The sequence below is a fragment of the Oncorhynchus nerka genome, linkage group LG6 (genome assembly GCF_034236695.1).
Source record: "Oncorhynchus nerka isolate Pitt River linkage group LG6, Oner_Uvic_2.0, whole genome shotgun sequence".
Lineage (NCBI taxonomy): Eukaryota > Metazoa > Chordata > Actinopteri > Salmoniformes > Salmonidae > Oncorhynchus > Oncorhynchus nerka.
In genome coordinates, this window is record NC_088401.1 from 28,329,818 (window position 1) to 28,355,494 (window position 25,677).

Consider the following 25,677-nt stretch of genomic DNA (forward strand, 5'->3'; position numbering starts at 1 on the left):
ATAGTGCAAAAAAGGTATTAGGTGAACAACTGGTAAGTAAAAAATTAAAACAGTATAAAGACAGGCTATATAAACAGTAGCGAGGCTACATACAGTAGCGAGGATACATACAGACACCGGTTAGCCAGGCTGATAGGTAGTATATACATGTAGATATGGTTAAAGTGACTATGCATATATGATAAACAGAGAGTAGCAGTAGCGTAAAATAGGGGTTGGTGGGTGGTGGGACACAATGCAGATAGGCCGGTTAGCCAATGTGCGGGAGCACTGGTTGGTCAGCCCAATTGAGGTAGTATGTACATGAATGTATAGTTAAAGTGACTATGTATATATGATAAACAGAGAGTAGCAGCAGCGTAAAAAGAGGGGTTGGGAAGGGGGCACACAATGCAAATAGTCTGGGTAACCATTTGATTACCTGTTCAGGAGTCTTATGGCTTGGGTGTAAAAACTGTTGAGAAACCTTTTTGTCCTAGACTTGGCACTCCGGTACCGCTTGCCGTGCGGTAGTAGAGAGGACAGTCTATGACTGGGGTGGCTGGGGTCTTTGACAATTTTTAGGGCCTTCCTCTGACACCACCTGGTGTAGAGTTCCTGGATGGCAGGCAGCTTAGCCCGAGTGATGTACTGGGCTGTACGCACTACCCTCTGTAGTGCCTTGCGGTCAGAGGCCGAGCAATTGCCCTACCAGGAAGTGATGCAACCAGGATGCTCTCAATGTTGCAGCTGTTGAACCTTTTGAGGATCTCAGGACCCATGCCAAATATTTTATGTCTCCTGAGGGGGAACATGCTTTGTCGTGCCCTCATCACAACTGTCTTGGTGTGTTTAGACCATTCTAGTTTGTTGTTGATGTGGAGACCAAGGAACTTGAAGCTCTCAACCTGCTCTACTACGGCCCCGTCGATGAGAATGGGGGCGTGCTCGGTGCTCCTTTTCCTGTAGTCCACAATCATCTCCTTAGTCTTGGTTACGTTGAGGGATAGGTTGTTATTCTGGCACCACACGGCCAGGTCTCTGAACTCCTCCCTATAGGCTGACTCGTCGTTGTCGGTGATCAGGCCTACCACTGTTGTGTCGTCTGCAAACTTAATGATGGTGTTGGAGTCGTGCCTGGCCATGCGGTCGTGGGTGAACAGAGAGTACAGGAGTGGACTGGGCACACACCCCTGGGGAGCTCCGGTGTTGAGGATCAGCGTGGCAGATGTGTTGCTACCTCCCCTCACCACCTGGGGTCAGCCCGTCAGGAAGTCCGGGATCCAGTTCCAGAGGGGATTTGTGGATGAGATTTGAGGGTACTATGGTGTTGAACACTGAGCTGTAGTCAATGAATAGCATTCTCACATAAGTGTTCCATTTGTCCAGGTGGGAAAGGGCAGTGTGGTGTGCAATAGAGATTGCATCATCTGTGGATTTGTTGGGGCGCTATGCAAATTGGAGTGGGTCTAGGGTTTCTGGGATAATGGTGTTGATGTGAGCCATTACCAACCTTTCAATGCACTTCATGGCTACGGAAGATACCTGCCAGTTGGTCAGCACATGCCCAGAGCACACGTCCTGGTAATCCGTCTGGCCCCGTAGCCTTGTGTATGTTCACCTGTTTAAAGGTCTTACTCACATCGGCTACGGAGAGCGTGATCACACAGTCGTCTGGAACAGCTGATGCTCTCATGCATGCCTCAGTGTTGCTTGCCTCGAAGCGAGCATAGAAGTGATTTAGCTTCTCTTGTAGACTCGTGTCATTGGGCAGCTCGCTCCTGTACTTCCTTTTGTGGTCTGTAATAGTTTGCAAGCCCTGCCACATAAGACGAGTGTCGGAGCTGGTGTAGTATGATATCACTATACTTGCCCAGTTCCCTATCACTATACTAGCCCAGTAGAAAGTCTTTATCTCCCTCCCCACTCATGCTAGGCTCCAGGGAAGCAGGTTTATTATTAGGATGGATAGGTTTCACAGGCACTTCTGGGAATCCCATTGAGACATGGTTGGGTCTAAAGCACACACTGTAAAGCTTTTGTTAGAGGTGAGAGCCAGCCAGCCTCTCTCTCTCTCTCTCTGCTACTTTCTCTCTCTCTCTCCTTCTCCACGCACATCTCTCTCTCACGCTCTGCTCCCGTTTGACCTCTGACCCCTGTCTTTACAGCCCCCTGTTCACAGGCATGTCTACTGAACACACTCCTCATACCACAGAACACAGTGTGTGTGTGGGTCTGTGTGTGCGTGTGTTTAAATAACCTCTGATATTACAGTCCCGTGCATCTGGAATGAAGCCGGTCTGGTCTGGGCCGTCTGTCCAAGGCATTTCCAGGCCAGTGATGTGTGATCTGTTTAGGGCCCTTCCCTTCCCTCCCATCCCTCACCATCTAAAACAACTAGAGCTCGTCAGCCAATAAACCTCTAGAGGATCTAGTGGTCAGGTTAAAGGAATTTGGCCGGAACAGAACAGACGGAGAGGGGGAGAAAGCAGATGTCTGACGTTTCACTGAGAGAGATATTTGCACAGAGCCAAAGCTAGCTCCAGATACGGCTACAACATCAGTGGATACGTCCCAAATGGCACCCTATTCCCTGGTCAAAAGTTGTGCACTATATAGGGAATAGAGTGCCATTTGGGATGCAGCCATTGTGATCTAGGAGCTGGCTTAGTCATTATAAGCCATAGATATAAACTATTGAACTTTAAACATTCAGGTGGTAAACAATCTGCCTACAAACTTTGTGATAACATTCAGTATCATGAGAAACCCATCTACCCATCTTAGACACGCATTACCAAACAGATAAGCGGCGTGGATGAATGAAAAATGAAAAGAACAAGAAAGAGGACAAAACCCAAATAGAGAGGGAAGGGGGAGGGGGGGATGGAGGAGTGTGCCTGGCGTCTGACCTGTCTAATACCCCATTATCTCAACCTGGCATCGGGCAGAGTCATGCCCGCTTGGGCCCTATTGCACCCAACACCCAGAAACATGAGCATAACATTGGGCTGGGAGGGAGGATAAACAGGAAACGTGCCGGAAGAGAAAACAAGTGATCTAAAAAATAAATAAAAAATGATAAAGAGGTGATAATGGAGACCGGTATCAGCGCAGGGCGGTCTTGTGACAACAAGCACATTTTGGAATGCACTTAAGATATGATATTCTGTTCTTGATCTGGAGGAATGTAGACTGTAGGTAAGTGCTGATACAAAGAGGAAGAGAGAGCGAGAGGGAGAGGGGGAGAAAGAAAGAGAGAGAGGAGAGAGGGACAGAGCGAGAGGGAGAGAAAGGAAGAGAGAGAGAGAGAGAGAGAGAGAGAGAGAGAGAGAGAGAGAGAGAGAGAGAGAGAGAGAGAGGGAGTGGGTGTGTGACAGAGAGAGAGAGGGGGGGGTAAATTGGCTATCCCAATACTCAAAGGCTGGCAAGATGTCTTTCATATACATACTTCAGAGGAGGCTGGTGGGAGGACCTATAGGAGGATGGGCTCATTGTAATGACAGGAATGAATGGAACAGAGTCAAACATGTGGTTTCCATATGTTTGATGTGTTTGATACCATTCCATTTATTCCATTCCAGCAATTACAATGACCCCGTCCTCCTATGTTTCCCTCCACCAGTCTCCTCTAACTTAGTCTGGGAAGCCATCGAAGTGAAAGACAAAAATACAAGACCACTATGCCAGCCGGGGAACAACAGCATGGAGGTGATTAATCTATAGTAACACCTCAGAGAGTGTTTATTAATTTACTGCAGCACTGTTAAATGCTGCCTGCGCCCCACCCAGTACTGTGTGCTACCAGTCATCTCCAGTGGAGCCTACCCAGAGGTGTGTTCAACACCCATCTGTTCCAAGGCGTTACTTAGAGGAGGCAGATGTTACCAGGGACTGTGATAGACAACGAATATCATCCTTCCTTTCAATCCTTTTCTCAAAAGCGTGAGATTTCTTTATTTGATAGTTTTATAATGTTTTGGGCCCACCAGCGGGACAGATGAGAGCGGGACAGAGGAGAGCGGGACAGAGGAGAGCGGGACAGAGGCGAGCGGGACAGAGGAGAGCGGGACAGAGGAGAGCGGGACAGAGGAGAGCGGGACAGATGAGAGCGGGTCAGATGAGAGCGGGTCAGATGAGAGCGGGTCAGATGAGAGCGGGACAGATGAGAGAGGGACAGAGGAGAGCGGGACAGAGGAGAGCGGGACAGAGGAGATCGGGACAGAGGAGAGCGGGACAGAGGAGAGCGGGACAGAGGAGAGCGGGACAGATGAGAGCGGGTCAGATGAGAGCGGGACAGATGAGAGAGGGACAGATGAGAGCGGGTCAGATGAGAGCGGGACAGATGAGAGCGGGTCAGATGAGAGCGGGACAGAGGAGAGCGGGACAGAGGAGAGCGGGACAGATGAGAGAGAGACAGATGAGAGAGGGACAGATGAGAGAGGGACAGATGAGAGAGGGACAGATGAGAGACATAGGAGAGAGAGAGATTTGTTCATTTCAAAAGTTATCTTCCATTCTTACAATAATCCCTTAGGTACAAAGTGGTGGTGGCTGTGGAGGAATGCCACACCATAAGTTGTTGTCATGTTGTGTTGTTACCATGCTGCGTTTTCATGTGTTGCTGCTATGTTGTTGTCTTGGGTGTCTCTTTATGTAGTGTTGTGGTGTCTCTCTTGTCGTGATGTGTGTTTTGTCTTATATTTTTATTTTTAATCTCAGCCCCCGTCCCCGCAAGGATGCCTTTTGGTAGGCTGTCATTGTAAATAAGAATTTGTTCTTAACTGACTTGCCTAGTTAAATTAAATAAATGTATTTTGTCTCCAGTTAATGGCTTCCTCTGATTACATGGAAAATAGCATGCAACTAAAAGAATGCGTAACTAAAGCAGTGTGCAATTAAATTATATATAGTATGATTTACAGTCAACTAAATATATACTGTTCAAACATAAATACCATGAGTACAGATGATATCAAACGGTTTATAGGAGAAGAAGGAAACACTGAGGGAATCAAAATGTGTGTTCCAAATGGCACCCTATGCCCTACATAGTGCACTACCTCTAACCAGAGCCTTAATGGGGAATAGGGTGCCATTTGGGATACAGTGTCATCTAACATTATTTTTATCCGAACCGCTACGTCCAACCACAAAGCGAAGGCCAGAGTGTTCAGCTTGCGTTCCTGTTAGAAAACTGTTTGTCTTTCAGACACAGCGTGCTGCTCTTTGTCCAATCTCTGAGAGTGTTACATCTTTGACGTGAGGAGAAAGGCAGAAGCCACAACTTTTGGACAAGGCTCTCATCCCACTCAAAGCAGATAGGGATGGTACTGGTAGGCCTATAGATATGCCATAGATAGGATTTGTACTGGTAGGCATATATGGGCTCAAAGCTGGACATGACAATGAACAGTTATGATTACGAACAGATGGGATATGATAGTGGACCCGACAGTCTTGTCAGGGGTGTGAAGCACCAGTAGACAGACGGAATTTGGGTTTAAAATGATGGTATTTATTTACAGGTAATTCATCAGACGTTGACCAAAATAACAAAGGGCCAGTTCACTGAAGCTGCTGGCTTCTATGTCAGAGTGCCTTAAAACTAGGCAGAGTGCCTTAAAACTAGGCAGAGTGAATTCAAACTAGGCAGAGTGCCTTAAAACTAGGCAGAGTGCCTTAAAACTAGGCAGAGTGCCTTAATACTAGGCAGAGTGAATTCAAACTAGGCAGAGTGCCTTAAAACTAGGCAGAGTGCCTTCAAACTAGGCAGAGTGCCTTCAAACTAGGCAGAGTGAATTCAAACTAGGCAGAGTGCCTTCAAACTAGGCAGAGTGCCTTCAAACTAGGCAGAGTGCCTTCAAACTAGGCAGAGTGAACAGATTCAAAACCCAGCCCTAAAACTGTGATACCGGTAATCCAAAATGTCAACAATTAACATGAATATCTCAGTCAATAATCAATACTTTTCACTGGTTTAAATATCAATGGCTAATACATTTACATAAATATCGCCAACATTTAACTGATAAAGATTTGGAAAACACACCTCAACATACTGCATAGTAATTTCTGAGCATGCTCAGTCCTCACAGCTACTGGCTAACTAGTTTCCACAACAATCCGCAGTGGTGAATATTGAAGGTCAGTGATAAAATGGAACTTGAATTCTAAATAGACAATAGTTAAAATTTCTACTAGTGTGTTATCATTTATATAACAAACCCAATGCATGTTCGAAAGCTTCTAGCAACAGGAATGGGCTTGTCGACGTGAACAACTGACACAAACATTAACAAACAAGGGCGCAACTTTGGTTTTAGAAGTGGGGGGGGACATAATATCTATATATTTTTTATCCAGCCGGCTAAACACTCCAAACAGCCTACCCCACCTCTCAGAGACGTCTGCATGGTCCTAAATCACACCGTTGCCTTGTTTTGTATCACATTCCCAGGATAAAAGTGGAGGGGACAAAATGCGCGGGAGGGGGTGGGGGGGGCATGCCCATCCCCGGTAAAAGTTATGCCCATCCCCGGTAAAAGTTATGCCCCTGTTAACAAACATTTTGCAAAGTGTGTTTGGCTCCAAAACTGAGCAAAATGAACTGTAGGCTGCACCATCTTATACTTCAGCTATACATGATAAGACTTTTATCTGAGTTTGGCTTTGGGCATAGTTCTGCCTCTACAGATTCTACCTCACTGTAGTTGTGATGAGTGGATGGATAAGAATTCCTAAACTGGTCTGCTATGTTACTGTGTCTGGAGGTACCTTCCCTGATGCATGTCCACATCCCGATGCGTTCCCCTGATGTAGATTAGACAAGTGAAGCCTTTCTGTTCCGCTCTGTCTCATCACCTCTCACTGATAGATTCCCACTGTCCTCTCATAGAAGGGTTCAGGGCCTGATTTATTAAGCATATCAGAGTAGAATACTTGATCTAGGATCAGTTTAGTCATTTAGATCCGAGTGAAAAATATTACATGGACAGAGGGGGGGGGGGGCACCTGATCCTAGATGTGCACTTGTAGTTTGATATGCTGATGAATACAGATGTTTAGTGTGTAGAGAAACAGATACGGTACTGGACTACTGTAGTGTGCATTACTGTGCTGTTCCCACTGGAAATTGGAAGTCTATGGAGCGTTTCCTATCGTTGGGTTATCGTTTGTTTCTGTTGAAATATCCTCTCAGGGGGAATGGTGCTCATCTGAACACTAACGGTTGGTTGGTTGGTTGGTGTGTGTGTGTGTTTAGTGGTTGTGACGTGAATTGTTTGTGTGCTGTGTTAACACTAGCTATAGAGCTAGGGAAGTACGTGCCTTGCGTCGTGTGTTAAGTGTTCAGCGTTTGACCCACTGTAATTGAAGAATGTGCCATCGGTGTTGTGCCTTCGAAGGTTCCAAACCGACTTCGGGTGAATGCTGCTCGTCTGAAAGCCAGTGGATGTTGAGCGTAAAGTGTGTACAGCTTTTGTTTTAAGTTAGGGGTTGTAATGTGTGAAGTGTGATGATTTGTGTGAGTTGTTTTGACATGTGGTTCAGCCTGTAGTCGTCGAGTGCGTTATCTACGTTCGGTTTTGTCTCTACAGGCTGCAGGGCGACAATCTGTCAGATGCCAGTAGACCAGAAGAGGACCAGCACCATGGACCCTCCCAGCATGGATCACCTCAACATGGACCTCTCCATGGATCGTCTCATCCCCTGCTCCCAGAGCATGCTGCTGTCAACATGCCTGATGGAAATGGGCCTCGTGGACCCCCCCATCACTTACAACCTATGCCTGATATCTCCTGTAAGTTAATAGTACACATTGTATGCATCCCAAATCGCGCACAGTGCACTATTAGGATGCCGCTAATAGGACCTACCCAGTATATCCTCTTGTCAGCTCTCGATACGTCAAATATGGCATTACTCTTACTCTTTCTTTCTGTGTGTTTGTGGGTTGTCTGGAGTAGGTTGTTTTCCCGGGGTGGACACAGCGCCAGTACGAGACCAGGAATGCGAGAATGTGTCTCAGGTCTCTTTCCCAGTAAGTGTTTTCCATCGTTCTGTCCCTCCCTCTCTTCTTCCCACCATCTGTCACCAAACAATCCAGCTCACTTTACCTCATCAATTATCACCCCACCATCTCCCCTCAACCTGTTTTGTAAGACTGAGCGCTAGACCCGTCTCAATAACCCTGCTATTAGGCCAAGGCCAGGCTTTAACCATCCATCTTTACAGGCCACGGCAGTTTACACAATGGACAATATAACTGTGATACAGCGGAACAAGTGATACATCTAATTAGACTTTCCCTTCATATCACTTTACAATAGTTTCCCTAAATGTCACTTTACGATAGTTTCAGGGCTTTTTCTGCCATTTGTCTGTTAAAAGGATGAGTTTCGGTTTTAATCCGTTTCTATGTATCTGTAACTACCGACCAGAGATGGGGCTATTTAGAATCATGATACTCTTGCCCCACATAAAGGGCTAGTAAAGAGACATTCACTATTGTTCTGCGTACTGGTTTGCGTGACAACTGTGGAGATCATGGAGGTTTATAAGGTGCTCTACAGATGTAGCTACAGGCAAAAGGGTAGACGAAATGACACATTCAATTCATTATTGTTCATTGGCTGGCTTTCGTGATAACTCCACCTGCTAAGGGAGTTCATAGAGGGATTTGGAGTCTGCCCCAAAAAGCACTCTATGCCCTATATAACCCCTCCCCCCCATGGGCCCTAGTCAAAAGTACTACACTATAAAGGGAATAGGGTGCTATTTGGGATGCAGACCTGGTGCTGCATTGATGTAGCCATCTGACAGCTAACTAACTAACACATGACAGATTGAGTGTGGCGGTGCCACAGACACTCACATGCTGTTAATAAAGCAGTCTGTGTATGCAGACGCCGATACCTTGATGCTTAATTATCCACACCAAGTGTTGGAAAAGCCTTTAACAGCTTTTTTTGTAGAAATAAAAGGGATTTGGAGCTGCACCTAGCAGTGTGTGTGTGTGTGTGTGTGTGTGTGTGTGTGTGTGTGTGTGTGTGTGTGCGCACCAGATGGGCGGAGGCTCCAGACTAACTGGCAGCAGGACTGGTGTGAGACAATATTCAATCAAAGCGGTAACCGGGTCGACGTTGATGGGGTAAATAGCATTCTCTCAATGCTGCTAGAAAGAATATCTGATATCTTCATTGTTCAACTCAATTAATAATGATAATAACTCAGGGGATGGGGGTGCTTATATTTGTCCGGATACACACTTGTGGGTGTGTCTTGTACAAGTGTGTCATGGAAATGTGTTTCTGGTATATTCCAACTCCTCCTGAGAAACCCACAGGGAGTGGGGTCACGATTGTCCAGCAACCCTGGAGTAATTGGGGCGAAGTGCCTTGCTTAAGAGGACAGCAACAGATTTATTTAATTGTCGGCTCCAGGATTCAAACCAGTGTCCTTTCAGTTACTGGCCCAACACTCTAACCTGGAGGCAACCAGCCACCCCCAATTGTGTCGGATTGCATTACAGGGAACCAACTGCATCCTCGGCGATCCAGCTCCCTACACTCTGCAGTCCATGGGTCACAGCACTGACACACAAGTAACTCAAGATTTTGTCTGTCTTCACCACTGTACAGTACAGCACATGTCCTATCCATTGCTCTCCTCACACAGTCTCCATAGGTTCGAGCGGTTGGCAGTGTTAAGAGCAAGCTTTTAATATTCTAATGTTTCCCATATGGAAACACCAAGTGTGAATGTCTCTCTCCCGCCACCTACTGCTGTTTTTAAAGCCTACTATTCAACCCAAATGGCCCCCTATTCCCTACATAGTGCACTACTTTTGACCAGAGCCCTATGGGCCTTGGTTGAAAGTAGTGCACTGCATAGGAAATAGGGTGCCATTTGGAACTCATCCCCAAATGTGGTTGTTTTCCTCTTTAATGGCTTATTTTGGGCCCTTTTTGAAAGGCTAATGTAATTTGTCTTCCTAATAGTGTGTTTGTTTAACTGGGCCTGCAGGGCTCTGGTGCCCTGAGGAGCTAACAAGCTATGGGAAACAACATGTAATACTTTAATGAGTTCTGTTGAGTCACTTCTTGGGACAAACAATGGTTACTGTCATACAATGGCCGAGCTCTCCGTCTGTCTATCTACTGTATCTATCTCCACTCACTGCCTTTCCTATGGTTCACTGGATGCGTCCCAAATGGGACCCTACTCCCTATGTTGGGCACTCCTCTTAACCATGGCCCATAGAGGTCTGGTGAAAAGTAGTGCACTAGTATGAAGGGTATTTGGTGCCATTTGGGAGGCAATCATGGGACACAGACAAGGGATGTTCTGTATAGAAGATTGTTTTCAGTCAATAGGGCTTCCTGTTTGTCCCCAGGTAAAGGATATCTTCTATTTTATACAGTTCAGCATTGAGCCATAAAACAAAGCAGACTTGGATAGCTGAACACACACCACACGTATGTGTATACAACTGAAATGTGTCTTCCACATTTAACCCAACACCTCTGAATCAGAGAGGTGCGGAGGGGGGGGGGGGCTTATTCGACGTCCATGACATCGGCGCCCGGGGAGCAGTTGTTGTTGGGGGTTAACTGCCTTGCTCAAGGGCAGAACGGCAGAAAGCAGAACGCTGTTAATGGTTAACATTAATGCTGCTGCAACAGCATTAGGTCTACCATCTAGCTGTGCCAGCTTCTCTAGGTGATAATTGACTCATAAAGGTTATGTTCCTAAAGCAACAGCCGGAGTAATTTCCCAAGAATTTCTGCTCAATTTCCTTCATAAGTGTCAAGCACTATGTTTAATCAAACCTAGCCCTTCGACTGGGTGTTACCGTCGTCAAGATTTTTCTAAATGTTTACATTTTACAAGCAACAAGAACAAGATAATTAGCATGATGCAATGCTATGTGTATGTTTCAGGGCAGGAATGTGATGGTTTATGTTTCCAGGGCCATTTGGATGTAGTTCAGCTGATATATTGCAGGGCCTCTATTCCAAAGTGTGTGTGTGTCTGTGTGTGTGTGTGTGTGTGTGTGTGTGTGTGTGTGTGTGTGTGTGTGTGTGTGTGTGTGTGTGTGTGTGTGTGTGTGTGTGTGTGTGTGTGTGTGTGTGTGTGCGCGCGTGTGTGTGTGTGACCTCTCTCGTCTCTTCCTGGGTCTTTAGTATTTGGCACTGGCCACCTCTCCACTTTATCAATGGAGCCAGCATGCTCCCACACCTCTATGGTAATATTTTATACACCTGATTATCGGCAGACCCAATCTCAATGTTTTATACTCCAGGGAGGTGTCATAAATGGCACCCTAATCCATATATAGTGCACAACTTTTGACCAGAGCCCATTGGATCCTGGTCAAAAAGTAGTGCACTGCAAAGGGAATAGGTTGCCATTGGGGACGTAACCTAGGTAACCCAATAGCTGTCATATTCCCCTACAAAAGTCTCTAGTATTTCCAGACTTTCCATATTAGTGGTTTCCTTTCATGTGGTCTTGGTGCTCCACGTTCACAATGATTGTCTCAATGCAAAAAGTGAGTTTAGAAAACAGCTATCCTGAAGAACTGTAGGAGCTCCTGCATTGCCTTACTTGTGTCCAGTCTCCCTGGTTCCTCTAGGCTGGGACTGTTTCATTCCGGTCCTGGAGGGCCAAAATACTTCTGGTTTTCATGCTCTGCTTATGCACAGGGACTGATTCAGACCGGGGACACCAGGTGAGTGCAATTACCTAGCAGACAGAAACAGAAACCAGAAGTTATTACTTCCCTCAGGCACCGAAATTGAACCTCCCAGGACCAATACCTTAAGCGAATCTGGTCTGTGACCACCACTGCCTTTCCCCCCATTGTACCCTCAAGACTAGGGCTCTATCTCAATTCATCTTTCCGTGATTTCTTGCATCCTATTTCCTCAACGCCTTCTCAACTGTAATGGAGGAGGTCCTTCCCCTAAGACCTTCTTCTCCAATGTGTTTTGAGAAGAAGGCGAGTAACCGAAGAAAGGTGAATTGTGAAAGAGCCCCGGTAGGGCCTACAGCCGACACTTCTGTGCCACCTCCGTAGTTGCTGTTAACATGATACCTGGCTCACCTGCCATTGGCCAAACAAACAAACATGCGTGTCTAGGCCCAGTCATGGCCTGCTGCATCCACCTCATCCACCTCATCCTCTTTGCCTTTTCCATCCCTTTCTTTCTCTCTCTCTTACCAACACACACCAGTCCCACCAGACCAGACCTGGCGCGTGCGCACACACACACACACACACACACACACACACACACACACACACACACACACACACACACACACACACACACCCTTACATGCAAAGCCACCATCAGCCAGGAGTCATAACTAATGCCTTATTTAAATTTAGCCCAAACCCCCGGCTGCTTGGGGTTTTCATTTGTTAGAACAAACAATAGCACATTACTCACCTCCAATGGACCCGAGAAACAAAGAGCCTGGAGAGCTGGGAGCGAGGAGAGATCGCACTGCTGTGGTTTCTACTAAATATAGTCTACTAATTCAACTTTAAGAGAAACAGTCTGTTTGTCGGCAATTGATTGCTTGTGACTGCATGCAGAGCAGAGCTAGAACCCGCACCGCTCGCCTTGCTCTCCCGCACCGCACTCCGTATTAGAAAAGAAAGGCTGACTCTTTGAACTTTAGTGAGCGTGAGTTTTTTTCCTTCCTTCGAGTTTTCAGTTTTCACTCTTCATGGGCCAACGTTCAATCAAACTTGCCATGCAGTAATCCCACACAGCAAGGTTAATCCCACACAGCAAGGAGATTTATCAGAGGTAACACTGTTGAAGCTAATATTTATCACTATGGCACATTGAGTGTTTTCTGCGTAGGTTAAGAGCAAGCAGCCATATAAATGCGATTGTAATGTAGTTGGTTGCAAAACACATACTGTCAATATTAATAACATTAATTCTGAAGTATATGTATTTAATACAACTTTAGCTAACATCCACCAGAGTATGCCAAACATTGGGAACACCTTCCTAATATTGCATTGCACCCCTATTTTGCCCTCAGAACAGCTTAAATTAGTCAGGGCATGGACTCTACAAGGTGTCAAAAACGTTCCACAGGGATGCTGACCCATGTTGACTCCAATGCTTCCCACAGTTGTGTCAAGTTGGCTGGTGGACCAATTTTGATACACACAGGAACCTGTTGAGCGTGAAAAACCCAGCAGCGTTGCAGTTCTTGACACAAAACAGTGTGCCTGGCACCTACCACCATGCCCCGTTCAAAGGCACTGAAATCGTTTGTTTTGCATATTCACCCTCTGAATGGCACACGTACACAATCCATGTCTCAGTTGTCTCCAGGCTTAAAAATCTTTATTTAACCCCTTTTTATTTTACTTTTATTTAACTAGGCAAGTCAGTTAAGAACAAATTCTTATTTTCAATGACGGCTTAGGAACAGTGGGTTAACTGCCTGTTCAGGGGCAGAACAATAGATATGTACCTTGTCAGCTCGGGGATTTGAACTTGCAACCTTTCGGTTACTAGTCCAACGCTCTAACCACTAGGCTACCCTGCCGCCCCATCATCCACACTGGGAAAGAGCAGGTGTTCTTAATGTTTTGTATACTCAGTGTACATCAATACAAAAAAAGATCATGTGAATACAAAACAGATACCCAGAATTAATTTGCAATAAAAAACGATTTTATCCATTGCATCCAAAAAACATACACACACACACACACACACACACACACACACACACACACACACACACACACATCATCCTTCAACTAACCTAACACAACCCTAAGCCGACAGACACATACACACACTCCATCATCCTCCCTCTAACCCAATCCTAACCCCACAGCTACAGGAGGATATTAATAATATGTGGTCTATCGCTTCAGATAATACATTCCTGTTGTCTTGGCAATGGCTATGGACTCACCTAGGCTGCATCCCAAATGACACCCAATTTATTCCCTATATGGTGCACTACGCTTCACCTGAGCCCAATTGTAATATGTAGGGGATAGGGTGCCAATTGTGACGCGGACTAACATAGAATGTGGTCGGTTCAGCTCCCAGGCACACAGACCCAATGACACGACTGATTCAGAGCAGCCAACAGCAAACAGGATATTGACAATAACACAATTACACTCCTGATTCAAGCCTCTCCTTTCTCCTTTCTTCTCCTTTCCTCTCCTTTCTTCTACTCGCCTCTCCTCTTCTCCCCTCTCTCTTCTCCCCTCTCTCTTCAGTTTCCTCTCCTTTCCTCTACTCCCCTCTCCTCTTCTCTCCTCTCTCTTCCCTTCCCTCTCCTTTCCTCTACTCCCCTCTCTCTTCCCTTCCCTCTCCTTTCCTCTTCTCTCCTCTCTCTTCCCTTCCCTCTCCTTTCCTCTACTCCCCTCTCCTCTTCTCCCCTCTCTCTTCCATTCCCTCTCCTTTCTTCTACTCCGCTCTCCTCTTCTCCCCTCTCTCTTCCCTTCCTCTCCTTTCCTCTACTCCGCTCTCCTCTTCTCCCCTCTCTCTTCCCTTCCCTCTCCTTTCCTCTACTCCCCTCTCCTCTTCTCTCCTCTCTCTTCCCTTCCCTCTCCTTTCCTCTACTCCCTCTCCTCTTCTCCCCTCTCTCTTCCCTTCCCTCTCCTTTCCTCTACTCCGCTCTCCTCTTCTCCCCTCTCTTTCCCTTCCCTCTCCTTTCCTCTTCTCTCCTCTCTCTTCCCTTCCCTCTCCTTTCCTCTACTCCCCTCTCCTCTTCTCCCCTCTCTCTTCCCTTCCCTCTCCTTTCCTCTACTCCGCTCTCCTCTTCTCCCCTCTCTCTTCCCTTCCCTCTCATTTCCTCTACTCCCCTCTCCTCTCCTCCTCTCTCTCTTCCTTTCCTCTACTCCCCTCTCCTCTTCTCCCCTCTCTCTTCCCTTCACTCTCCTTTCCTCTACTCCCCTCTCCTCTTCTCCCCTCTCTCTTCCCTTCCCTCTCATTTCCTCTTCTCCCCTCTCTCTTCCATTCTCTCTCCTTTCCTCTACTCCCCTCTCCTCTTCTCCCCTCTCTCTTCCCTTCCCTCTCCTTTCCTCTTCTCCCCTGTCTCTTCCATTCTCTCTCCTTTCCTCTACTCCCCTCTCCTCTCCTCTTCTCCCCTCTCTCTTCCCTTCCCTCTCCTTTCCTCTTCTCCCCTCTCTCTTCCATTCTCTCTCCTTTCCTCTACTCCCCTCTCCTCTTCTCCCCTCTCTCTTCCCTTCCCTCTCCTTTCCTGAGAGACTACAAAGGCAGGTCTACTATGACATACTGTCTACACGCTGGGATCCACAAGGCCAGCCAAACCATGGTCTTCTGGAGTGCTGGATTGTTATAGTTCAACAATAGCTCATCATTAACCGGCCAAATGGCACCCTATTCCCTATATAGTGTACTATTTTTGACCAGGGTCCATAGGGCAAAAGTAGTGCACTGTGCAGACAATAGGGTGCCATTTTGGACACTTCCAAGGGCAGCCAAACAATGGAGGTGTTCTAGGGTGCTGCTGCGTGCCTGCAACAATAGTCCATCATTAACTGACGGGTGAGGGACGAGGACAAAGCAATGGGGGTGTATGAAAGAGACACGGAGGGAGGAGAGTTCAACACCTTAAATGAACTGTCCAATGTTTCCAGATTTCTATGAAACGTGACCTATAATTACTTACAATATGAGTGAAATAGTTTTCCTTTCAAAAAAATGGTAGGGGAGAGTGGAGCAAGTTGAGCAAAAGGGGTAAGTTGAGCCACCCCTGTTTCTAGAAAACTATACACAAAATGAATCATTTGACCAAATATTTAGGAAGAGGTCATCATTTCATGGAGCTGTGAAGGAAGAAACCACATGGAAAAAGTGGTGAGACAGTTAGGTCCAAAAAACAGATTTTCACCAAATTAATCTATCGTGTTCAAGGTTTAATGATGCTTGTATCTAAACCAAAGTAGATAATTTTAAGTTGGGGTCTCTATAAGCTTCAATATGAGGTCCTAAACCTAGCATGAAAGTGCATCCTTGTAGCTGTGTGGGCTAATATAGTCAAAATGTTTGCCTTGGGGTAAGTTGAGCCAATGTTTGAGCCAATGGCAAGTTGAGCAAATTTAAGTGCTTTCTTCCAAGGCATAATGCAAGGCATTCTTGCTGTGAAATGAGGTAACAACAGGGCCTATGTTAAGTGTTTGTTAGGTGTTAAGCCTGTGACCAAACAGTGATCGTGATTGTGTTGAATTGTGAGTGGGAAATCAAGATAGACACGGTTTAAAAAAGGTAGTGGTAATATTTCCCTCAGTACAGAAATGTGTAGGCGGCTTAACTTACCTTGTTCCTCAGCTCAACTTAACTTACCCTGTCCCACGGCTCAACTTAACTCACCCTGTCCCTCAGCTCAACTTAACTTACCCTGTCCCGCGGCTCACCTTAACTTACCCTGTCCCGCGACTCAACTTAACTCACCCTGTCCCTCAGCTCAACTTAACTTACCCTGTCCCGCAGCTCAACTTAACTTACCCTGTCCCTCAGCTCAACTTAACTTACCCTGTCCCTCAGCTCAACTTAACTTACCCTGTCCCGCGGCTCAACTTAACTTACCCTGTCCCTCAGCTCAACTTAACTTACCCTGTCCCTCAGCTCAACTTAACTTATCCTGTCCCTCAGCTCAACTTAACTTACCCTGTCCCGCAGCTCAACTTAACTCACCCTGTCCCTCAGCTCAACTTAACTTACCCTGTCCCTCAGCTCAACTTAACTTACCCTGTCCCTCAGCTCAACTTAACTTACCCTGTCCCGCGGCTCAACTTAACTTACCCTGTCCCTCAGCTCAACTTAACTTACCCTGTCCCGCGGCTCAACTTAACTTACCCTGTCCCTCAGCTCAACTTAACTTACCCTGTCCCTCAGCTCAACTTAACTTACCCTGTCCCGCAGCTCAACTTAACTTACCCTGTCCCGCGTGAAATGAAAACGCGAAATGAAAAGAAATGACACCATGTCTTTGGATTTAGGTTAAAAGTTGGGTGAAAAAAATACGGAATTCCCTTTATTACTTTTTACATATCCAATCAGTTTTCCACGTTGATTCAATGTCATCACATTGATTAAAAAAATTACATGACGTGGAAACATTGTTGATTCAAATAGTTTTTGCCCATTGGGTTACCCCCTACCCAGGCTAAGTTGTGCCAAGAGACCACTTTCTTTGAACAAGCTATGTTTTCAAAACTGTAATAAAAACTTAATTTCTAGGGATCCACAACATCCTAAAATACACAGTATGCAGATATATTTGTTGGAAAGAATACTATATTTACCTTGACAGAGTGATGCTGAATGTAGACCACTGATTGGTCAGCTCATCCTCCTCAGGAGTATGACATAATACTCTATGAGGAAGTAGCAAGCATTTTTAAAACGGTAAGTTTGACGTTTTTTTTCTTGCAGGTTGGTATTTATATACCTTCACTTCACTATGCCCAAAGGGATATTCCATGCCTGCATTCTATTTGTTTTGACCCATCTACCCATACAGTGGGGCAAAAAAGTATTTAGTCAGCCACCAATTGTGCAAGTTCTCCCACTTAAAAATATGAGAGAGGCCTGTAATTTTCACTTCAACTATGACAGACAAAATTAGAAAAGAAAATCCAGAAAATCACATTGTAGGATTTTTTATGAATTGATTTGCAAAATATGGTGGAAAATAAGTATTTGGTCAATAACAAAAGTTTATCTCAATACTTTTTTATATACCCTTTGTTGGCAATGACAGAGGTCAAACGTTTTCTGTAAGTCTTCACCAGGTTTTCACACACTGTTGCTGGTATTTTGGCCCATTCCTCCATGCAGATTTCCTCTAGAGCAGTGATGTTTTGGGGCTGTTGCTGTGCAACACTAACTTTCAACTCCCTCCAATGATTTTCTATGGGGTTGAGATCTGGAGACTGGCTAGGCCACTCCAGGACCTTGAAATGCTTCTTACGAAGCCACTCCTTTGTTCCCCGGGCATTGTGATTGGGATCATTGTCATGCTGAAAGACCCAGCCACGTTTCATCTTCAATGCCCTTGCTGATGGAAGGAGGTTTTCACTCAAAATCTCACGATACATGGCCCCATTCATTCTTTCCTTTACACGGATCAGTCGTCCTGGTCCCTTTGCAGAAAAACAGCCCCAAAGCATGATGTTTCCACCCCCATGCTTCACAGTAGGTATAGTGTTCTTTGGATGCAACTCAGCATTCTTTGTCCTCCAAACACGACGAGTTGAGTTTACCAAAAAGTTATATTTTGGTTTCATCTGACCATATGACATTCTCCCAATCTTCTTCTGGATCACCCAAATGCTCTCTAGCAAACGTCAGATGGGCCTGGACATGTACTGGCTTAAGCAGGGGGCCACGTCTGACACTGCAGGATTTGAGTCCCTGTCGGCGTAGTGTGTTACTGATGGTAGGCTTTGTTACTTTGGTCCCAGCTCTCTGCAGGTCATTCACTAGGTCCTCCCGTGTGGTTCTGGGATTTTTGCTCACCGTTCTTGTGATAATTTTGACCCCACGGGGTGAGATCTTGCGTGGAGCCCCAGATCGAGGGAGATTATCAGTGGTCTTGTATGTCTTCCATTTCCTAATAATTGCTCCCACAGTTGATTCCTTCAAACCAAATTGCTTACCTATTGCAGATTCAGTCTTCCCAGCCTGGTGCAGGTCTACAATTTTGTTTCTGGTGTCCTTTGACAGCTCTTTGGTCTTGGCCATAGTGGAGTTTGGAGTGTGACTGTTTGAGGTTGTGGACAGGTGTCTTTTATACTGATAACAAGTTCAAACAGGTGCCATTAATACAGGTAACGAGTGGAGGACAGAGGAGCCTCTTAAAGAAGAAGTTACAGGTCTGTGAGAGCCAGAAATCTTGCTTGTTTGTAGGTGACCAAATACTTATTTTCCACCATAATTTGCAAATAAATTCATAAAAAATCCTACAATGTGATTTTCTGGATTTCTTTTTCTCATTTTGTCTGTCATAGTTGAAGTGTACCTGGGGTGAAAATTACAGGCCTCTCTCATCTTTTTAAGTGGGAGAACTTGCACAATTGGTGGCTGACTAAATACTTTTTTTGCCCCACTGTAGGTGCCCTTTGCGAGGCATTGGAAAAGCTCCCTGGTCTTTGTTGTTGAATCTGAGTTTGAAAATCACTGCTCGACTGGAGAACCTTCCAGATCATTGTATGTGTGGGGTACAGAGATGAGGTAGTCATTCAAATATTATGTTAAAACACTATTAATTCATTAATTATTTGACAGCTTACAGAGACAGTAATACGCTCTTCAAAAACTGTATTGTTGATGAAACTTTTGTTACCCCAAAAAAGCCTTCTAACAAATATCATATCGTACCAGGTAAACAACGTTATTATGAATACCCTTTTAAAAGATAACATTTTTACACCAAACAATGAGGAAACAAACCAGATGTGTAGTCGAGCTGTCTCTCACATGCAGGGTTAAGCCCATAAATCAACCAGTTGTTTTCAGCGAGCTGTCAGAAAACACAAGGGACACATGCAGACAAAGGAATAAATAAGACTAAATCATATTGGATTACTTTCTCTTCCTCTTTTCCCTCTACCCCCTTTTGCTCCCCCTCCATCACTCCCTCGCACTCTCATTCATCCCTCCCTCCCTCCCTCCCTCCCTCCCTCCCTCCCTCCCTCCCTCCTGTCCTTTCCCCCACTCCATCTCTTCCTCCCTCTCTCGTTCATCTCTTCCTCCTCCTGTCCTTTCCCTCACTCCATTCCATCCCTCCCTATCACGTTCATCTCTCCCTCCATCCTCATGTTCTGAAAACAACAGGCATGCCTTCTATTAAGTGGTTTGAAGAGGTCAACCTGTGGTCTTAAAGGGGATGAGGTAGCGGTGGTGGTCTTGCTAGTGGTGTGTGTGTTCCTAGCTGCTTCCTGTTCCACTTGGGTTGCCCACTAGCAGTCCCTCACTAGACCAGGCCACAACACGATGGGCAACATGTGGCCCAGGAGTCATGTGGTCAGACCAGAAGTCCAAACATTGAACCATTTTTTACCAGGGTCCATGGGGTATCAAGTATCAAAGGTGATGAACGTGGCTTAGAAGCAATATTTCCCCAAATAGACAACCTTTCTTACCAGTTATGAATAGATCAGAACTTTATCATTCATGGTAGACCAGAGTAAGAAACCCAGACAGGAGTCTTTTTCTGGCCTTTTCCTGCCCTCAAAAGGGCAGAGTTTAAACGACAGCATACTGTCTGTCTGTCTCTCTAGCTCTTCTTCTTCACCACCACCAAGGTGATTGAGGCTGATGACTGCATGCACACAGCCCTCACAGTCCTGCTGTGCACCGGGGCCGACTGGGACCCAAAAACTCCCTGTTAGTGGTGCTGGTGGATATTACTGCTGACCACACACGCATAGCTGCGCACGCACGCACGCACGCACGCACGCACGCACGCACGCACGCACGCACGCACGCACGCACACACACACACACACACACACACACACACACGTAAACAGTGAACGATTTCAATCTGGACTCCCATCCTCTCTCTCTCAACATGGATCTAATTTAGGTAGAAATCAGATCCATGTTTGTTAGTTGGACAGAAGCATCACCACCAAAGGATTTTCTTCCATTTTCTTTGTTCACCTTGGGCTCGGCTTTGGGTTTCTGCAGTGTTGGCTGGGAGTGGAATCATACAACGTTGGTTTTCTAGCCGTTGACATGAATGACCTCATCATAACTCATTACCAAATTATAAAAGTACTTTACCTCAGAGATGAACACAACAAACCTTGTTCTTTAGATTTGTTGTTCATCTGGATTAAATAAAATGATTTGCATCGATGCGTCCAACAAACAAATGAAACAAAAACAGTTTGACTAATTTGGGTCGTCATCTAAACATACATCATTATCAATACAATGCAATGCAATGACTGTTTCAGACAGGAGTGACTCAGTCTCTCTCTCGGGACTGGAGCCCTACTCCCTCTATAGTGAACTACTTATGTCCAGAGCCCTACTCCCTCTATAGTGAACTACTTATGTCCAGAGCCCTACTCCCTCTATAGTCACCTACTTATGTCCAGAGCCCTACTCCCAATATAGTCAACTACTTATGTCCAGAGTCCTACTCCCTCTATAGTCAACTACTTATGACCAGAGTCCTACTCCCTCTATAGTCAACTACTTATGACCAGAGTCCTACTCCCTCTATAGTCAACTACTTATGTCCAGAGTCCTACTCCCTCTATAGTCAACTACTTATGTCCAGAGTCCTACTCCCTCTATAGTCAACTACTTATGTCCAGAGTCCTACTCCCTCTATAGTCAACTACTTATGTCCAGAGCCCTACTCCCTCTATAGTCAACTACTTATGTCCAGAGTCCTACTCCCTCTATAGTCACCTACTTATGTCCAGAGCCCTACTCCCTCTATAGTCACCTACTTATGTCCAGAGTCCTACTCCCTCTATCGTGCACTACTTTGACCATTTGTTAAATGTCTGGAAGCGAAGGATATTCCAAAAGGCAGGTTTTTCTGATTTTCTGACACTAGGTCCAAGTGCAACCATCTGCAGTGGAAAGCTGTGATCTATTTCACCAAAAGCAGATGCTCTCTGCATTCCAAATGGCTTCCTATTCCCTATATAGTGCACTACTTTTGACGAGAATCCTGTAGGAAGTGCACTATATAGGGAATAGGTTACCATTTGGGACGTAGAGGCTGTGTCCACATCACGATAGGCAGACAAAGTTCACACAGTACAGCCAGATAGATAAAATAAGAAATTCCATCCAGGCGATATCAAAGCCAGTGTAACAGCTTTCCAATTTGATCAATGCGCTGCAATATTTGCAAGACCATTTGGTTCTTTTGGACCAAAATAATATTCACTGGCCCATGTGGGAATCCAACCTGGCACACACATACACACGTACACACGTACACTTAGGAGTAGAGGTAATCATGACGGTAATCACAACCGTATATCATGAAGTGACTAAAGACTACAGGGGCCCTTCCACATGGTGCTGTACAGTCCTAAAGGCTACAGGGGCCCTTCCACATGGCACTGTAGAGTCCTAAAGACTACAGGGGCCCTTCCACATGGTGCTGTACAGTCCTAAAGACTACAGGGGCCCTTCCACATGGTACTGTAGAGTCCTAAAGACTACAGGAGCCCTTCCACATGGAAGTGTGCAGTCCTAAAGGCTACAGGGGCCCTTCCACATGGTAGTGTACAGTCCTAAAGGCTACAGGGGCCCTTCCACATGGTAGTGTACAGTCCTAAAGGCTACAGGGGCCCTTCCACATGGTACTGTAGAGTCCTAAAGCCAAGCAAGACACACAGGATTCCAATATACACACAACCTTCTATTAATTCACCACCCTAGATAACATCACAATGTAAACAGACAAAGTATGCCAAGAATCAAAGCATAACTTGGTGAATAAATGGATGTTGTTTTCATCAGGGGGACTAAACAGACACGACTCCCTATATATAATATATACTGACTGTACAAAACATTAAAAACACCTGCTCCTTCCATGACATAGACTGACCAGGTGAATCCAGGTGAATGCTATGATCCCTAATTGATGTCACTTGTTAAATCCACTTCATTTAGTGTAGATGAAGGGGAGTGTAACGGCTGTTGGTGGAAGAAGGTGAGGACCAAAGCGCAGTGTGGTACGTGTTCATGTTACTTTATTGACACTGAACACTAAATACAAAAATAACAAAGGGAATAACCGAAACCGTTCTGTCTGGTGCAGACACAAAAACAGAAAACAACTACCCACAAAAACCCAGTGGGAAAAAGCTACCTAAGTATGGTTCTCAATCAGAGACAACGATAGACAGCTGCCTCTGAGAACCACACGGCCAAACAACAAAGAAAGGCAAAACATAGAAAATGAACATAGAATGCCCACCCTAGTCACACGTGACAGGGAGGAGACAGGTTAAAGAAGGATGTTTTGTACAGTTGAAGTCAGAAGTTTACATACACTTTGATTGGGGTCATTAAAACTTATTTGTCAACCACTCCACAAATTTCTTGTTTAACAAACTATAGTTTCGGCAAGTCGGTTAGGACATCTACTTTCTGCATTACACAAGTCATTTTTCCAACAATTGATTACAGACAGATTATTCCACTTATAATTCACTGTATCACAATTCAAGTGGGTCAGAAGTTCACATACACTAAGTTGACTGTGCCTTTAAACAGCTTGTAAAATTCCAGAAAATGATGTCATGGCTTTAGAATCTTCTGATAGGCTAATTGACATCATTTGAGTCAATTGGAGGTGTGCCTGTGGACGTATTTCAAGGCCTACCTTCAAACACAGTGCCTCTGCTTGACATCATGGGAAAATGAAAAGAAATCAGGCAAGACCTAAATTATTGACCCCAATTTTCAAACGCCTGAAGATTCCATGTTCATCTGTACAAACAATAGTACACAAGTTTAAACACCATGGCACCATGCAGCCGTCATACCTCTCAGGAAGGAGACGCGTTCTGTCTCCTAGAGATGAACGTACTGCGAAAAGTGCAAATCAATCCCAGAACAAGGACCTTGTGAAGATGCTGGAGGAAACAGGTACAAAAGTATCTATATCCACAGTAAAACGAGTCCTATATCGACATAAACTGAAAGGCTGCTCAGCAAGAAAGAAGCCACTGCTCCAAACCCACCATAAAAAAGCCAGACTACGGTTTGCAACTTCACATGGGGACACTTTTTGGACTTTTTGGAGAAATGTCCTCTGATCTGATGAAACAAAAATAGAACTGTATGGCCATAATGACCATTGTTATGTTTGGAGGAGAAAGGGGGAGCCTTACAAGCCGAAGAACACCATCCCAACTGTGAAGCACGGGGGTGCTTTGCTGCAGCAGGGACTGGTGCACTTCACAAAATAGATGGCATCGTGAGGCAGGAAAATTATGTGGATATATTGAAGCAACATCTCAAGACATCAGTCAGGAAGTTAAAGCGTGGTTGCAAATTGGGTCTTCTAAGTGGACAATGACCCCAAACATACTTCCAAAGTTGTGGCAAAATGGCTTAAGTACAACAAAGTCAAGGTATTGGAGTGGCCATCACAAAGCCCTGACCTCAATCCCATGAAACATTTGTGGGCAGAACTGAAAAGCGTTTGGGAGCAAGAAGGCCTACAAACCTGACTCAGTTAAACCAACTCAAGAGGAATGGGCCAAAATTCACCCAATTTATTGTGGGAAGCTTGTGGAAGGCTACCTGAAACGTTTGATCAAAGTTGAGCAATTGAAAGGATATGCTACCAAATACTAACTGAGTGTATGTCAACTTCTGACCCACTGGGAATGTGACGAAAGAAATGAAAGCTGAAATAAATCATTCTCTCTACTATTATTTTGACATTTCACATTCTTAAAATAAAGTGGTGATCCTAACTGACCTAAGACAGGGAATTTTTACTAGGATTAAATGTCAGGAATTGTGAAAAACTGAGTTTAAATATATTTGGCTAAGGTGTATGTAAACTTCCGACTTCAACTTTATTTGACCTTTGACCAGTGGTTCTGACCACTAGACAAGAGTATTATGTAGCTGGGGAATACGGTGTCATTTAGGCTACATCTGTGAATGTCCAGTTTCAAGTGTTACAGTCAGGTCTAGAGGGTCTCAATAGGCAACATGCTGTATGGGAGATAAAGAACATGTTTAGTCAGCCAGCCAACCAGCCAGCAAGTCAGTTAGCCAGCAAGTCAGCCAGCATGCCAGCCAGTGAGCCAGTCAGTCAGTAGTTAAAGCAGTCGGTCTGTGGACTACAACACTCTGCATTGTTTAGCTGGCTCATTATGTCTAATACTTGAGCCTACATACTGTAGGTTCATTTGGAGTCTCATAAGGGCCACAAACACTGAATATACTGTTCTGTATGTCTATGTGTGTGTATAACTGATCCTAGGTCTGGTGTCCATGAAGAATTTCAACCCAGAGCGAGAATTTAGATGTGACTGCGATACTAAAATGCTTTGTTCTATGGAATGGGCATCTCATCTGGGTAAAGTCATGTCGTCAAAAAATAAAAGATGATGGCAGGATCTCCCATAACAGACCACAACGAGTTCTGTTTAAATTGTGGTCTTTTATGGGAGATGCCTTCTACCCAGAGCCTGTTTGTGTGTGGAGATGTCACGAAAGATGCCACAGAGAGAATACCCAGAAAAACATGACTAGATTATGTCATGCTGAAGGGAGAGGGACAAGAGAGTGGGAGAGAGAGAGAGAGGAACATGTCATGTAATGTTTCACCCTGCTGGCTGGCTGGTTAGAGGGTTATAATTACTGATGGGTTGTGGTCTTACCGCCACAGAGCTCTTCATGTCGCTAATAGGCAGAAAGACCAAATTCAGGGCCTTTTCCCAAATAGCACCCTATTCCCTATAGAGTGGACTACGTATGACCAGGGCCCATAGGGCTCTGATCAAAAGAAGTGCACAAAGGGCTTTAGAGAATAGGGTACCATTCAGGGGAAAGCTCCAGACTCCCCCAAAATCACGTTTTGCCATTTATCATTGGGCAGCGCCCGGCAACAGACCCTGTTGTTTTTCGTCATTCCTTTTCTATGCGGACATGTTTTAAG

General features: G+C 45.3%; 1 protein-coding gene across 1 annotated transcript in view; it reads left to right on the forward strand.

Annotated features, from left to right (window-relative positions):
- lg6h8orf34 (linkage group 6 C8orf34 homolog) overlaps positions 1-25,677 on the forward strand; it is a 172,052-nt gene that overhangs the window by 127,001 nt on the left and 19,374 nt on the right. Inside the window, 2 exon segments of the mRNA XM_029661256.2 lie at positions 7,578-7,780; positions 7,947-8,020. Of these exon segments, the coding sequence (XP_029517116.2) occupies positions 7,578-7,780; positions 7,947-8,020 (277 nt within the window).